The 16,725-nt window shown below is 53.4% G+C and overlaps 1 protein-coding gene across 7 annotated transcripts in view; it reads left to right on the forward strand.

Moving 5' to 3' along the window:
- The window catches only part of Pacs2 (phosphofurin acidic cluster sorting protein 2), a 62,770-nt gene extending 46,069 nt beyond the window's left edge, over window positions 1-16,701 (forward strand). For 2 of the 7 annotated variants that reach the window (XM_076551541.1, XM_076551539.1), the window contains exons 10-25: window positions 1,323-1,413; window positions 1,694-1,768; window positions 2,210-2,352; window positions 2,724-2,859; window positions 3,226-3,330; window positions 3,536-3,642; window positions 4,122-4,276; window positions 4,999-5,109; window positions 5,510-5,618; window positions 6,916-6,948; window positions 10,156-10,198; window positions 11,138-11,180; window positions 11,466-11,607; window positions 12,303-12,529; window positions 12,919-13,032; window positions 13,785-16,701. In XM_076551541.1, the coding sequence (XP_076407656.1) occupies window positions 1,323-1,413; window positions 1,694-1,768; window positions 2,210-2,352; window positions 2,724-2,859; window positions 3,226-3,330; window positions 3,536-3,642; window positions 4,122-4,276; window positions 4,999-5,109; window positions 5,510-5,618; window positions 6,916-6,948; window positions 10,156-10,198; window positions 11,138-11,180; window positions 11,466-11,607; window positions 12,303-12,529; window positions 12,919-13,032; window positions 13,785-13,903 (1,753 nt within the window). In that variant the 3' untranslated portion in view covers window positions 13,904-16,701. The remainder of the gene's footprint in view (window positions 1-1,322; window positions 1,414-1,693; window positions 1,769-2,209; window positions 2,353-2,723; window positions 2,860-3,225; window positions 3,331-3,535; window positions 3,643-4,121; window positions 4,277-4,998; window positions 5,110-5,509; window positions 5,619-6,915; window positions 6,949-10,155; window positions 10,199-11,137; window positions 11,181-11,465; window positions 11,608-12,302; window positions 12,530-12,918; window positions 13,033-13,784) is intronic. The other 5 variants (XM_076551544.1, XM_076551542.1, XM_076551545.1 and 2 more) reach the window with 3 other exon arrangements.
- The last annotated feature ends 24 nt before the right edge of the window (window positions 16,702-16,725 follow it).

The raw sequence follows: 16,725 nt of genomic DNA on the forward strand, positions 1-16,725 counted from the left end.
GGATACCTTTGTAGAAAGGCAGATGAGGGAGGATGTAACTACTCCTGACCCACTGTAACTTGGTCCATAATCTTTTCACATGGTGGAATATTTCTCAGGGTGAGTGGTAACCATATGAACAGACCACGGTGCTTGCATGTGCATTGGGAGCTACAGACAGGCAGAACCATCTGGAGGTGGCAAGGAGGATCATCTAGGAAGGTTCTCTGTGAGGCCAGAGCTTGGTCCTTGAGGCAGGCTGTGGAGGAATGGGTGGCCCCAGGGTACCCCCACTGCCCTCGGGTTTGAAATATACTGGAAACTGCAAGCGTCTACTATACAGGCAGCAGAGGAGAGGCCCCAGCCAGCGCCCCTCCTTGGTTTGGCTGGGAGGACATCTGGCCAAGTCTGGCCTAGGGCAGAGAGAGAAGTAGGAAAACAGGCCAGTCCACACACATGCACAGACTGTGCTGATACCCGATCTCCTTACGGTCCACCATGAGCAGATGGGGGTCTTCTTCTTCTTCTTCTTCTTCTTCTTCTTCTTCTTCTTCTTCTTCTTCTTCTTCTTCTTCTTCTTCTTCTTCTTCTTCTTCTTCTTCTTCTTCTTCTTCTTCTCCTTCTTCTCCTTCTTCTCCTTCTTCTCCTTCCTCTTCTTCCTCTTCCTCTTCCTCTTCTTCCTCTTCCTCTTCCTCCTCTTCCTCCTCCTCCTCTTCTTCTTCCTCCTCTTCTCCTTCTTCCATCATCATCATCGTCATCATCATCATGACAGTGTTTTGTAGACCAGGCTGGTCTCAAATTCACGGAGATCCTCCTGCCTCTACCTTCCAAGTGCTAGGATTAAAGGCGTGTGCTACCACCACCTGGCTGATTTTCTTCTTTTCTTCTTTTTTAAATTTAAATTTTATTATGGGAGGTGACATGCCTGTGCCACAGCATATGTATGGAGGTCAGAAGACAAATCGGTAGGGTTATGTCTCTCCTTGCCACTGTGTGGGTCCCAAGGATCAAGCTCAGGTCTTCAGGCTTGGCAGCAGGTGCCTTTACCCATGGAGCCATCTCACCAGCCCTGGAATACATGTTTTCTGCAACTGACTTCATAGCCAGTGCAGGAGCTGTGCCTGCCTGGAGTCCAGTCACTCCAGAATCCTACTGTGTGTATAAGGTCCCCTCAGGAGTGCATGTGTAGTCACACCGTTCTTCCACACGGCCTGCGTCTTTGGATGTAGCTCTCTTCTGCTGTTGAGTTCCACGCTGCTTTCCCTTCTCTGTGCAGTGGGTAGAACCTCCTTTTCAGTGTACAGGGGATCTTGGGAAATAACATCTACTCCTTCTTCATCCAGGCCATACTTCGAAGGCCTGTCACACTCCAGCTCACAGACAGAGATAGGGAGCATCCACAGTGCCCGGAGCCACAGGGAGCCTCCAAGCCCGGTGAGTAGGGCCATGCTGTGCAGTGGTAAGACCCTTAGACCAGGCTGGACATTCTCATCCTTCCTGCCCCTATGAGTCCTGAATGCCTAGCCAGCATGTATCCAGCTGGGCGTCATGTGTCCTGGGCTCAGGGTTCTGCCCAGTAGAAGGTGATTCTTCTAATGTAATCCTGAGCTCATGGTCTGTGAAATTCCAAGCTAGTCTCCCTGGGTTTCCCCCCATCCAAAAGTAGACATCCTCGTTCTGCAGCACAGCCCAATTCCTGTCTCATCACCTGCAGGCTGATGTACCTGAGAAGATGAGATCCCTGGGAGGCCAGCAGCCAAGTGACAGCATCTCTGACACGGTAGCCCTTGTAAGCAAGCATGGGGAGCATTCACCATGTGCAGCAGAACTCAAGTGTACAGTGAACTCCACATGGAAAATGTGTGCACCACCCTCGGATGACCAGGCTGCCTGGTGATCAGGGCACCCTTGGTTCACCCTTCTTGGATATTGACTGGGTAGCTCAAGCGATGGCTGTGTCTCTAGCCTTGCTATCAGACCCAGGCCCTCATGGAATCTCTCAGATATGGTGCAGGGTGGGTGGGTGCTGGTCTCTTACTAATAGTTGGACCAGGAGCTACTTGTAGGAGAGGAGTGCCTCTCCTCTTGCCTCCATGTGACTGTGCCTCATGCAAGACCTTAGGTCAGAGGATGCTCAGAGCCTTACCCTAAACCAGGGGCACATGCATTGGAGAGGCATGATGAATGTTTCTGGCTGGTGGGTGCATATGGCTCCTTCTCAATCCATCAGAGTTCACCAGCCCCTCGGGAGCCATCAGGGCAACCTGATGATAGTCCAGAGGCTGAGACGTCTACCCTGGATGTGTTCACTGAGAAGCTGCCACCCAGCGGAAGAATCACCAAGACTGAGTCTCTTGTCATCCCCTCCACCAGGTGTGGGCCTGCGCTGAGGGGCTATGTACTCCTTTGGGGAAGGGTTGTGGGAAGCCAACTATTTGGGCCAACTCCAGAAACTGCATGTGGGTCCCCTACCCCATCTGTAATAGCTGCTGACTCTGGCCATCTGCTGGCCTGCGACCCTAAGGCCAGTGTGCCCAAGAGGTGCCACCTACTTCCATTCTGCTGTTCTTGGAAATGAAACTGCTCAGGGCCCAGGGTGCTAGGGAGATTGCAATGTCACATCACAGGTCTGCTGTCACCGGGTGGGCGTGGTGGCAGCTGTTGTGGGACAGTTCAGTGTGCAGCCTGCAGGGGACATTTGGCCTGCCACCCCAGCTGTTCTCCTTGCCTTTCCTGGTGTCCAGCAGGTCAGAGGCAAAGCCAGCTGGCCGCCGGGGCCGGAGCACATCCCTGAAGGAGCGGCAGCCAGCTCGACCGCAGAATGAGCGGGCCAACAGCCTGGACAATGAGCGCTGTCCCGACACGCGGAGCCAGCTGCAGGTTAGGGTGGGAGCTGAGGGAGGATGCTCCAAGTAGCAGGCACGGGCAGAGAGAAGCGCAGGGGCCCTGAAGCCTGGGCAGACCTGGAAGGTTTACTGTGAAATCCCTGCAGACAGGAAGACAGTCATGGGTCCTCTTGTTAGGAAGCCTGTTGACCCTGGGGCTAGTTTTAGCCATCCTGATTCTCTCTCTGAATCAGAGCCACCCAAAGGGTGACCACCCCAGACCAAGGGTCCTTGTTAGGCACTTTCTTACTTACTCCCGGCCTCCATGCCTGCTTTGGGATATAGAGTATTGAGGCCCAGGGCTGGAAGTTGAAAGGCCTGGGTGACGCATCTCCTTGAGTGGACACCTCACTATCTCTAGATTCCCAGGAAAACTGTGTATGACCAACTGAACCACATCCTCATCTCTGATGACCAACTCCCCGAGAATATCATTCTTGTCAATACCTCTGACTGGCAGGGACAGGTAAGGGGTACAGCCATGTGCTCTGTCTTCTGGGGAATTAAGGCTTCATATGGCTTTGGAGAACACCAGTCCATGCTGGGGGAGTGGGGGATGCTGATGATCAGCTTTGCCTGGATATCTGTGGGTCCTGTGGGACCTGTGATGAGGGTTGGATAGGGACTACCAGGTGCTATGCCAAGGTCATTGTCAGCTTGTCCCTTTCTAGTTCCTCTCAGATGTCCTACAGAAGCATACACTTCCTGTGGTATGCACATGCTCTGCTGCTGATGTGCAGGCTGCCTTCAGCACCATTGTCTCTCGGATACAGCGATAGTGAGTCTGCCATCCTTCCTTACTTGGGGCACCACCCTTTGGCATTTCTGCCTGAGTATTTGCTGGGGCCTTACATCCCAACCCTGCCTGCTGTTTGGAGACAGAGGATATTTCATCTTGAGAATCATGGATGGTTCCGGATGTGCTTCCCATAGACTCCCCAGAGCTTTATTCTGATTCCCAGTGGGTATCTTGAAGCTCATTTAAGGGTGATAAGGGGAAGAAGCACTCTCTGGTGGGCTGCTTCCATTTACAGTGATCCTAGCAGAGGTCTTGAGCACAGTCTTCTGGCCCAGGCATATCCAGGCAGATATTCGGCTTCCTATCCCCCAAACTCAGAACTCCTTTTGGTGGGGCGTCCTGGGTTTGATAGCCCCTGCACCTGAGGGCCATAGGCTTCCTAGAGCTCAGCAGGGTGATCCTGGGCCAGAGACAGTGAGGCATCTGTCCCTCTCTGCCCCACCCTCTTGGGATCGCAGCTGCAACTGCAATTCTCAGCCACCAACCCCTGTGAAGATCGCTGTGGCGGGAGCACAGCATTACCTCAGCGCCATCCTGCGGCTCTTCGTGGAGCAGCTGTCTCACAAGACGCCTGACTGGCTCGGCTACATGCGCTTCCTCATCATCCCCCTGGGTGAGGGGCCTTGGGCTACTGGCCACCCGTGACTAAACCTGAGAGACCTCAGAGACAGGGACACAGCCTGGAGAGGGTAGAGGTGCCAATATGACATGCTTCTGTTGTTAACAATTCAGTTATTTTCACCACATTGAAAGGTCATGTCTGCCAGATCTAGTGTTATGCCTGTCACCCTAGCACTCGGAAGCTAAGGGTCAAAAGTTCCGGATCAGCCTGGAAGCAGGCTGTACAGTGAGACCTGAGTCTTCCCTCCACTTTCCTTCCTTCTCTTTCACAAATGTCCTAATCACGTAGATTCTGTCACAGGCAAACTAGTGGTCCACCGCAGATCACTCCACATGAGCTTTGGTTTCTGTCACCAAAAATGCAAGACAGTCTTTATAGGTTGTTATGGCTCTGTGGACTTGAACTCCAGTAGCCATTGGGAGTTCTATAGATGCATAACTATAAAACACACCTGCCCGGGCTTCATCTGTTTACCAGCAGTCAAGTTTAAAGGCAGCACTCACCTGGGAGCCTTGCCTTATTGTCTTCATTGGTCTTTCTGCATTCGCCTTTGACTTTTGTCCATCTCATTTGCCTTCCCTGGTAGAGCAACAGGAAGTGGGAACTTTGTCATAGCCCCCCCCCCCACAGGCTTACAGCAGAGGGGCTCAGGGCAGCTGGGTTGTCTGGGGTTGGGCAACTCCACATGGTGATAGATTTTCTGGGGCTCCCAGGCTCCCACCCTGTGGCCAGGTACCTGGGCTCTGTGGACTACCGCTACAACAACTTCTTCCAGGATCTGGCCTGGAGAGACCTGTTCAACAAGCTGGAAGCCCAGAGCAGTGGTGAGGCCAGGGCACTGTGTTGGTGAGGGGGGCTGCCCCTTGCATTGGAGAAAAGGCCCCTTTTACTGGAGACCTCCCATCACAAGAGATCCTATTTCTCAGGCTCACTGTGGGGTGGGATGGATGTTATGGGGCTTCCCTCACCCAGCCTGAGTTTTTAGCCTTGTTGTGGGCTGTGACATTGGGAAGGGGCAGGCACAGGACTCCAGAACAGGCCTTCAGGATTTGAGAAGGAACCCTGGCACCCTGTCTAGGACCGTTGTGGGTGGGCACTTGAGCCAGAGGCAGCTAGCAGAAAGCAAACAGAGAAGAGCCAGAATATAGTGCCCGGGACACAGCCCAGACCCCAGCAGATCATCCTCGTCACCGTGCTGACCTCTGTCGCCTCTGCCTTGTGCAGTGCAGGACACACCAGACATCGTGTCACGCATCACCCAGTACATCTCAGGAGCCAACTGTGCTCACCAGCTGCCCATCGCAGAGGCTATGCTGACCTACAAGCAGAAGAGGTAACATGGTGGGCCAGGGCTGGGGGCCCTGGAGGAAGTACCGGCCCCTCTGCTCTTGATAAGCTGTGGGATAGATTCAAGGGGCCAGGGTGGAAAACCTGAGTGTGCCTGCTTGACAAGAGCCTGTAATGAATCTGTGTCAGATCAGAATACCCGGTTGAGTTTTCAGAACCTTTTATTTTGTGCATGTTAACATTCTACACGATGTAGTAAAAGGTACTTGTTCCTGTATTCCTCATATCTGGTCGTATTTCTTCCACATGGCTCCTTCCCCACAGGTCCCTACCCTGGGTCTGGCCTCTGGGTGAACAGTCAGGTCATAACCCATCTGCCCAGAGTGGGGCAGTGCTCAGGAGTTGTGTGTGAGCGATTGGACAGAATGACCTAGATCCTTCCTCTCAAGAAGCTGAGGGCCTTCGGCAGTGCCTTCTCAACACTGCATCTTAGGGAACTGAACATACCTTTTTTGGCTCAGACCTCTGGACAATCTACCTGTCTTAGGGTTTCTATTGCCATGAAGAGACACTATGACCATGACAACTCTTATAGAAGAAAACATTTAATTGGGCGGCTTACAGTTCAGAGGTTCAGTCCATTATTACTATGGTGGGACATGGCAGTGTGCAGGCAGATACGGTGCTGGAGAAGTAGCTGAGAATCCTACATCTTGATCCAGAGGCAATAGGAAGTGTACTGAGGCACTGGGTGTGGCTTGAGCAGATATGAGACCTCAAAGCCCACCTCCACAATGACACACTTCTCCAACAAGGCCACGCCTCCTTTATAATGCCACTTTCTTTGGGGGCCATTTTATTTCAAACTACCACACTACCCTACATGCAGTCAAGAAGAGTTAAATGCACAGAGCCTAAGGCAGCCTCCTCTTTGGTGTCCAAGGTGGGCCTAGCACCTTGCTCAGGAGGAGCATAGACCCTGCAGCTAATGACAGCAAAGTTCTGAATCTCTTGTAAATTGCACATACCACACACACTACCTTCCCCGGACCGAAAGATAGTTGAAGGCTAATCCAATGTAGTAGGTCAACAGAGAAGTTGAGCCTTGCCCCCTGACTGCCTGGTGGTCAGGGACCTCCTGGTGGTGGGGGGCAGATCCATCCTGCACAGACCCTCTAGGAACCCTCATCCCCCTCCCAGCTGCTGCTCCAGATCAAGGTGGGTGAAGAGCCAGCCAGACCACTGGGAGCCATTCTGCTCCTGCCTCAGTGTGTGGAGGGTTTGTTGTTATTCCTGGGTGTCCTAACATGTATGTTTTCTCTCTTGGTGGCTTTCCAAAAAAGGAAAAAGCACTTTCACTTTGACTTTACCCTGAGGTACAGCTCTCTGGCCTACACCCCTATCTGTCTCTAGGCTGGTCTTTAGGGCTTGTTTAGCAGGATCATTGCCCAAGTGCCTCTCCTCTGATGCCCAGGCAGGATACCTGTTCCTTGAGGAGCAGGAATGAACCCCTTTCTTGGGAGAGCCGCACATGGGTCCTTTGGCCCAGAGAGCCAACTCAGGCAGTTTGTACTGTTAAACTAAGCTTGTGTGGACCCTGGGGTTGGCGTCTGACTTCCCGTGCTGGCTTTGCTCCTCGCACTTGACGATAGCAGCAATCTGGCCACACACACAGCCTCAGGAGAGCATGGCACCACCAGTGTTGGGCCTGAATTTAAGAGTGTGGAGGTAGGAGATCACGGAGCTGGCACAGTGTGCCAGGGCCCTACCCACTTTCTGCACTATAAAGGCAGCTCCCAGGGCTAGCAGAGGCACAGAGGGGTTGTAATATCTTTTCTAGTTTCTTTGGAGGGGCAGCCAGGCTTTTGAGGACCCTAAGTAGGGGTAAAGTGCTTTTCTTCCCTGGGAAGGCCTCATCTGAAAACTTGACTACTCCCAGGTACCCTCAGAGCTACCCTTTTCCTTGCTGAGAGGGTCCTGCACACTGGCCTCAAGGTATCTGTTCTCCTGGGAAGAGTGCCCAGGACCGAGTCATGGGTCCAGAGTCCTCATTGCTGGTAGTGCTACCCATTATCCCAGCCAGCAGGACACAGAGGAGGGCCCTTGAATACCAGTTTGCCCTGCTAAACAAGCCCCCAAATTAGAGAAAGACCAGCCTTCATCCTCTCTCCTGCCTCGAGGCTTGGCCTGTGCCAGCGGCTGTGAAAGGAAGAGCCTGCAGCATGCTCTCCTGTGCTGTACTTCTGTCTAGTGAACCAGGCTTGAGGAGACACTCTGTCCCCCATACCTCCCTTTGCCTGTGGCACAGTAGTGACACCGGCACTAGGTAGGCACGGGTACCTGCAAGGAACCAGCAAGGACCCGTGTTGCCTGGCCTTCCCTGTGGAGCTCTGGCAGAGAGGGCCTGCTCCTGTGTGCCTCTTACCTGAAGCTGGGACTGGAGCTTGTCCTCTGATGGCAGCTGAGCCCCCCAGTCATACAGGGACAGCACATGCTCCAGGCTCCTGTTCTGGTGTATATGGGTGAAATGGTCGTGGGGCCCAGGCCTGTGTCTTTGGCTTCATGGCAGGTCTTGGGAACAGATCAAGGGCATGGTTCTTAGACGCCAGCCACTTGACTTCCATGAGTACCTGTCCTACAGGCCCTGGCTGCCTCTGCATCCCGGCTCTTGGTTTGCCAGCTAGTGTCACTGCTGTTGCACCCATGCTGGTGCTGTCTGCATGGCCCAGGATGCAATGTGGCACTGGTGTCACAGTTGCTGTACCTACGCTGGCTCTGTCTGCATGGCCCTGGATGCAGCCTGGCTTTGAGTTCCGGTAGCTTCTCCATGTTGCAATGTCTCCTGTGTCTTGTCACACATGGCCTTGTCAGCCCCGCTCTGTTCCCAAGTATCTTAGAGTGGACCACAGATAAGAGGCTGCTCTGCCATGGTCCTAGAGGGCCCTACAGAGTATGGGTGGCCCAGTGGGCTAGAGCCCTCCACATTAGGAACCACTATGCTTGCCTGCTGTTTACATTTGACCTGGGCCTGGAATGTTGTGTGAAGTGGGCAGACAAGAGTAGGGCAGATTGGGGCCAGGAGTTGAGTAATTTGAAATGGATAAGGGAGAAGAGGTTTCTCTTGTCAAAACTGCCCTCCTTAGAAAGGAAAGGAAGGCTGGGGATTTAGCCAGCACAGTCCAAGACATCTGACAGGCCTGTGGGTATGAGGAGGACATAGAGAGACCCCTCTTGCTGCATAGGCCACTGGTCTATCTTGTGGGTGCATTGTGAGTAGGAGCACTGGGAACAAGCCTCTGCCCCACCAGGGAGATGAGCTGCCAGTCTTGGAAGCTCATGCTGCCCAAGACAGGTGACTGGCCGGCCACACACCTCCCGAGTTCTCTTTCCCACAAAGATGTCTCGCTGAAACCGTGGTAGGCAGCACCTGCTGCAGTGTGACACCTGAGAGGCACCCCCAAGCCTCGAGACAGGAAGAAGCCCATCCATCTCAGCACTTGGCTTCATGTACATGCACATCTCTGCAGCCGGTGTTCTGGCCTCTAGTAGCAGTGTAAGGAAACCAGATAGAGTTGAGAGAACCATGCAGAAATGACTCCAGCTGCTAACATGCTCTTCGGGTCAGGAAGTCTCGGGAGAGGGCAGGCGGGAAGGGCATGGAGGAAATAGGACTGCCTCTGCCGTCAGTCCTTCCAAGAGATGCAGGACTCACTCTGACTGCTGATGGAACCATGTGTACCATGCTGAGGCTGTGCCTTGTGGGGGACTGGTCAGGGAGCCTCCTCCTCAGAGATGCACCACATGGCTAGCCCTGTGGGTAGTGCGTGGAAGGAGGACAGCGAATGATTCTTCATCTTGGCTCCTGATCTCAGGCCCTTGGCATCTTCATGTGGATGGGCATGACGAGCACTTCCAGGACAAGCTGCTGTTTGCCAAGTGCTGTACAGAGTCAAGTACAGACAGTACCTCATCCAGTCACTAATCCTGGTCAGCTATTCAAACTCGTCCCAAGAGTCCTGCCCAGGCCTCAGACTACACTTAGATGTTAGTTAGAACCTCGCATGCCTACCCCAGCATGTCAGCCAAAGCTGCAGGCTGTGTAGATGGCACTGACTTCACAGACTCGGGAAGAAACCTTCACGCACTGGTTTTGGGAAGGGCAACCCCGGTCACTGGAGAAGGCCCGGTTCTGGACCCCATGGGCATACACGGGAAGCACGGGGTTGGCTTGGTCGGCCGGGAGCGGCAGGTGGGCCGGGCTGCCCAGCCCTGCAATGGGAGCTCTTTCCCTCGAGGTCTCCAGCTCTAGTGTTCGTCCCCAGTTGCAGGACTGTACACCAGCTTCCTCCCGGGGTGCAGAAATCCTCTGCTTATCGTTATGTTGGTATACGGGAAAGGATCCACGTATCAGCCAGGTCATCCAGGGGCTTTTCTGTAGTGACAAAGAGTACCTATGGGCAGGAGATGTGGCTGGGGGCCATGGTGGGTAGCGGTTAGGGGTGAGTGGGCTGGGCCCCTGGGCAGAGGACAGCCGAGGTTGGGGTGCTGTAGCAGAGAGTCTAACAGTCTGTTTTTGCTCCCAGCCCTGATGAAGAATCCTCTCAGAGGTTCATTCCCTTTGTTGGGGTGAGTATCATCACCAGCTTCGTTCACTGGGAACATGAACCTGCCAAGATTCCTGTCAAAATAGAGTACTTTTCTATTAGCTTACACATACAAGAACCTTCCTCACCATGTGAGCCCACCGAGGACTGCTTAATCCCTTCTCATAAATGCTCCTTGCTCCCTTCCTGCATTGTTTGGTTCCCATAATGAATACATGGGAGTGTAAGCCCCTTTTCTGGGGGAGGTGTGTCAGGCTGTCAACTCAGCACTCAGGCGAGGAGGCTCAGCCCTGTCTACAAGATAAGGATGAGCCTTCTGGCAGGTTTGCTCAGTTAGGGCTGGACCTCCTGGCATAGGCTAGACATGACTAAATGTGGAGGCTCGCTCTCAGTCCCATTTTTACAGCCTTTTCATCTCTCATAGGTTGTCCTGCTGTGAGACCTCTAGAGCACCATGACACTTGATCTCCAGGCAGTGACAGCTATCTTTATAGCATCCTGGGCGGGGCCCTTTCTGTAGTGACAGAAGTGCTCTTTGGGTACCTCACATGGCTGAGACTGAATGTGATACTGTAATTCACTCTGGACTGCCACAGCTTCATGTGGCTAGTGGCCACCATGCTGGACGGTTCAAGCCTGAAGCACTCTCCCACTTGGCCCACACAGTATTCGGAGCAGCTTTTGCTTCTGCATCCATGTTTCTCCTGCCAGCATCCGAGTCTGATGGATGTCTGGGACTAACCAGTCACATGCACATGGTGTTTGCCACTGTCCAGAGCTGAGCCATGCCCCATAGATAGGAGGATGCCGGGACCTGTTTCCTATTCTGTGGGTACAGAAGCTGGGCAGCAGCAGGGACATAGGAACCTATCTGAGATGAACTCCAAAGTGGTGCCTAAGCAGAGCAGCAGGGCTCCTGGACCTCCCCACCTGCCTCTAGCCAGCATCTATTACTTCCCAGGTTGTGAAGGTTGGAATTGTGGAGCCATCTTCAGCCACATCAGGTAACTTCATCCCTCTTTGAGGACTGTTCAGTAGCCCTCTGGATAGGTGGTCCCTCTGGTCTGAAGGACCAGCAAGTGTCTACTGATTCTCCTGTACTCACAAAGCCTCGGTTCAAGGCAAAGTGGCAGTTCTCCCAGCCAAGAAATGCTGTCCTGCCCCCCACATGAGTTCCTCTGCCTACCCTACTTGCCCTGAGAGCTGCCGCTCCAGCCCTAACTCAGGCTCCAGCCAACTGTGGGCCGACCGGGAGGCTGTCTGACCACTGCCTGTGACTCTTCCCCAAGGAGACTCGGACGATGCGGCCCCCTCGGGCTCCAGTGTGCTCTCTTCCACCCCACCGTCTGTGTCTATATCTCCTGCGGCCAAGGAGGCTTCACCTACTCCACCCTCCTCCCCTTCAGTGAGCGGAGGCCTGTCCTCCCCCAGGTAAACAACATGGCTCTCATCTTACGTGTTATAAGGTGACATCCACCCTTTGTGTTCCCGTCTTGTCAGCAATACGGGCAGACACTGGTGAAGGTGTGGTGGGGGTCCTGTGAGGGACACTTGGGGCTGGGGCCGGGTGCCATAGAGCAGTGTAGGAGGTAGCTGGTGTCTTTAATGAAGACTCCTAGGGACAGGAGTCACCATAAACGAACATGGGCCTCACTGAGCCTGGACGCACCTTTGCGCAGAGTGGGCTGTTAAAGAGGGGCCGACGGGGGCGGTGCAGGGGACAGCTCTTCAGGCCCCACACAGGCCACCCGAGTCTTGAGCAGAACTCAGACAACCAAGTTCAACCGGGGAGTTTGAGTGCATAATGAACACGGCCTGAAGGTCCAGTCAGTCAGCTGGCTCTTTGTCAGGGCCCTTCTAGCTACCTGCTCCCACCAGCCACTCAACCTCTGATGAAGCTGTTCATCTAAGTCCTAGGAGAGTAGGTGTACAGGCTGCATGGCAATTTTGCCAGGGCACTAACAGTATGCCAGAAGACAAGTGGGCAGTCAGCTCTGCAGAGCTTCTTATAGTTCACTGGCACTGGCTAGCAAGTTAGTAGGTAAGGTGCCAGCCACACCTCCTTGCCTACAATGGCACAGTGACGTACATCATGAGTGTGAGCTCCTTCCCTCTGCCTTTCACAGCCAGGGCATCGGCGCCGAGCTCATGGGGCTGCAGGTGGACTACTGGACGGCAGCACAGCCCGCGGACAGGAAGAGAGATGCTGAGAAGAAGGACTTGCCCACCACCAAAAACACGCTCAAGTGCACTTTCCGGTCCCTCCAGGTCAGCAGGCTGCCCAGCAGTGGCGAGGCTGCAGCCACACCCACCATGTCCATGACTGTGGTCACCAAGGAGAAGAACAAGAAGGGTGAGGTGGGAATATACTGAGCAGGGCTGGACAATAGCAGAGGGGTCTCTGTGGTGATTATTGGTGATGAGGATATCATTCTCACCCCTCAGCAAGTTCCCAGTAAATTCATAATCATGAGCCCACAACTCACTTCAGAAGGGGTTGGCAGTCAGATATGTTTTGATGGCTGTGAGGACACTGAGGTTCTAGGCAGCTTCTGACTTCAGGTAGACTTATCAGGCAGGAGGGTGCTCTGTATGTGCTCACAACAAGAAGCTGGCCCCAGGTGAGCAGGGGCCAGCCAAGTCCCCATCGCTGTTTTTCTCCCGTCCTGCCTGCTGCTGAGGCTCTGGCCAGCCTGGCCCTGAAGGAGCAGTGGATCAACAGCAGGTCTCTTTTCTTCCCAGTGATGTTTTTGCCCAAGAAAACCAAGGACAAGGATGTGGAATCTAAAAGCCAGTGCATCGAAGGCATCAGCCGGCTGATCTGCACAGCTAAGCACCAACAGAACATGCTTCGGGGTGAGCATGGGCCAAGGGGCTGCTTTATAGGGTGCTGGGGGAATCAGTCCATGACCCAGGTCCTTTTTGGTTCTGTCTATAAAATGTGAATGCAGAGCAAAACAGATGGCTGGCTTTTCAGATCCAGCACAGGAACCAGTTTTGCTATGAAAGGCATTCTTAGAGAAATTCACACTTGGAACACATTTTGATAAGGTACTTACATGCATCTAATAGCCTTTCAAATTCAAATAATTTTTCAGCCTTTTCTGTGTTTTTATTGATAGAGATGTAGGGGTTGCTAGAGATTGAACCTAGGGTTTCATGCATGCTAGGCAAATGCTCTACCATTGGGCTATATTCCCAGCCCTTCCTTTCTTCATTTTAACGATTGGTTTTATACCTAAGTGTCTTACAGAGGCTATTCTGTAAGCAGTGCATTCAGAGTGTAGGACTCTTGGTCCTCTGTGGATTTAGGTCCTGAGTCTTCCTAAGGCTCCCTCTGGAAATGCAGCTATTTTAAGTAGGACCTTGTGAAGTGGACGTGGCATAATGAGTCATGCCTGGCTGAAGTGTGGCTAGACTGCCTTGGCCACTAGTCCCCGGGAGGTAGACCCACCATGGCACTGAGTCTTGGGAGGGCAGGTGGTAGAATGGGCCTGGTAAGCATGGCTTCCTCCAGTTCAGGATCACCCTGCCTCCTGGCAGCAGCCCACCATTTCAGGTGGTTGCCTCGCCAGGCAGGCAGATGGTTAGGTGGCCCTCTCCCACAGTCCTCATCGATGGCGTGGAATGCAGCGATGTCAAGTTCTTCCAGCTGGCTGCCCAGTGGTCTTCCCATGTGAAGCACTTCCCTATCTGCATCTTTGGACACTCCAAGGCCACCTTCTAGCCCTACCCACGGAAGGGCTGACACAGGACAGTGGAGGGGCCCATGTCCTGCTCTGTGTCAGCTATCAATGGAGGGACACTGTGTGTCTGTTAACGTGTGGTTACTACAGAGACAGACTCTTCAAAACACAAAGAAACAGTCTTAAGTATGAATGTGCTCACAGCCCAGAACTAAGGGGAAGCTAGCTCCCTGTGGGCTACCGAGTAACTTCGCTCTGCTTATTAACCAGAATATGTGGGCAGTGGAAAGGCTGGTAAGAAGGGAGGTGAGCTGTGGTCTCATGAAACCCCAGGACCACAAGCAAGAAGTGTTCTTGTCTTTGTGTCCTGTCCTTCCCTGAAGTCCGGATTCTACTTTCTTGGGGACTAGGGAGCAGGGTACAGGCTTTGGAGTTTAGTGGCCAAAAGCTGAGGGTGAAGGACGTGTTTGGTCTCCTAGCATGGGATGTCGACAGGCCCCAAGCAGTCCCATGTGTGGTTCCCAATAAACTCCAGCCTCATGGCGGAGGTTTTACAGTAGCAGATCTTTCTAATGCTCTCAGATACACTTGACGACGTAGCTGCCAAGCAGATGTTGCTCTTGTGAAGTCCCCTTGGGTGGGGTAAAGCCAGCAGGAGCTACATACCCACCCCTGCCCCTCTGGCTTCAGTTCCAGAGGCACTGCTAGGCTTCTGCAGATCCTGCTGCTCAGATAGGTGGTCCTTGCAAATTTCCCAGTGTCTGTCCTGGAAATGGGAGACACTCCTGGGGTCTGTCGGAGACCTACCTGCTCTACCATGCCCTTCCACCTCTATTCTGCCTGCTGGACAGGAACATCCAGGACTGGCCATGTGGGGTTGAGAATCAAGGTTGTAAACTGGAAACAGGCAACTAGAGGTGTGTGTGTGTGTGTGTGTGTGTGTGTGTGTGTGTGTGTGTGTGTGTGTGGTGTGTGTGTGTGTGTGTGTGTGTGTGTGTGTGGTGTGGTGTGGTGTGTGGTGTTTAGTGTAGCCAGTGGAGGAAACAGGCAACTAGAGGTGTGTGTGTGTGTGTGTGTGTGTGTGTGTGTGTGTGTGTGTGTGTGTATGTGTGTGTGTAGCCAGTGAAGGCTCCAGCAGGCTGGTCTAACTACAGAAGCTATCCAAGGGTCTATCCAAGCTAATCTCCTCAAAGCCACCTGGATCTCATTCTTGGTGGCAGCTCTATCCTCCACCACCTTCCCACTCAGCAGGAGAGGGATGTGCTGGCCTGCAGCAAGGATCATCCTGACTTTATATGCCCCACAGGATTCATGGAGGGGTTACTGCCTCAGTCCTGATTTTCTCAAGAATTCTTTCTTCCTCTCTGGGGTGTCATTGGAAGAATGAATGCCTGCCCCCTTGAAAGCTGTGGCAATCCCGAGCACCCTGGTGGTTCAGTAGGAGCCCAGAGTTTGGGGTCCTGACCTTGAGAACCTCCTAAGAGCATGCTCAGAAATTTGCCAACAATAGGGCTGAGTTTGAGGACTCCCCACTTTTTCTTGGGTGAAAGATGGCCCATTTTCTATTTACTTACTTCCCCAGCCCCACCTTGCTGAAAAGAGTCCATTTGTGCAGGGTGAGGCCCTGTACTGCTGCTGGGACCTGGGCTTAGTGGTAGTGGAGCCCCTGGTGAGGAATACTCTGAAAAGATCCTGTTACAGAGCCAGGCCACTGTGATCCTTGGAGCTTAAGAGCCTGGCTTACCTACCACTTGAGTTTCTTCCCAAAGGTCAACCTTGGTAGGAAAGATTTGGCCTGGAATTCTGGCCTTGAGGCCATGGGGGGCGGGGGGAGCAGAGGGAGGGTGTTTCAAGCTTATGCCTGAGAACAGCCCCTTTTCTGGAGAACTCTTCCTCTGTACATGCGTCCTTGATTGTCCAGAGGTCTGACTTTATACAGAGGGTATGGGCAGAGCCTGTCAGCAGCTGGCCCAAGACCAAGTCAGTAAAGCCTAGCACATGAGCACCATGCACCCACCACCATAGCAGCGCCAGGTGCAGACCTAGAAGCAGTCATCCCCTGTGCCTCAGTTTCCCCGTTGGTTAAAGAGAGATGGTCCATTTTCCTTGCCTACCTCATGGAGCTGTAATGAGGATTCAAGAGAAGCACTTTTGTCCCTTTGAAGGATGACTAGACACCAAAGCCCCCTGACAGGCAGTGCAGTGGTGAGGACAGCAGTGTGTGTGTGATGCATCCCACAGGCCTTAGCCCTGAGGCCCTTAGAGCCTGCCAGCCAGTTCCCTTAGGCCTGGCCACAGCCTGTGTGGATGGGAAGGCTCGCCCTCATTCCTGTCAGTTGGGGTCCCTGCCACCACCCTCTGGATATGCAGCTCAGTATCACTGTTGGGTACCAGAGCTGGGAGGGGAGGGGAGGGGTGGCCCTCGGCTCCTGTGCCGAGGCTTGTCCTAGCCTTATCCTGCAGGCCTCACTTCTGCCTCTAGCCTCCATCTCAAATGAATTCCTTATAAAAAACGTCCCGGCACTTCTTCCCTGAGCCAGGGTACTGGACCCTCACCTGCTCTCCAAACCCCCACGCCCTCCGGAGACTGCTCTGTCCTGGAGAGGGGCCAGCAGAGGCTGACCGCCTTGCGTGAGGATGACTCCGTCCACTTCTGAAGACTGTCCAGCGCGTTGTGACTGATTTCTAGGGTGTGTATGTATTGCTAGTTTGTTTGTTTTTAATGGAAAGCAGGATTCATGTAAATAGCTTTTTTGGGAACAGATGCTGATCTGTCCCATGCGACCATGTGGACGATTTTAAGGTGCTGAAGCGACACTAATAAACTGACGGCGCTCAAGCCGCCCACTGCTGTGATTTCTTT

This window comes from Peromyscus maniculatus, chromosome 14, assembly GCF_049852395.1.
Source record: "Peromyscus maniculatus bairdii isolate BWxNUB_F1_BW_parent chromosome 14, HU_Pman_BW_mat_3.1, whole genome shotgun sequence".
NCBI classification, from domain to species: domain Eukaryota; kingdom Metazoa; phylum Chordata; class Mammalia; order Rodentia; family Cricetidae; genus Peromyscus; species Peromyscus maniculatus.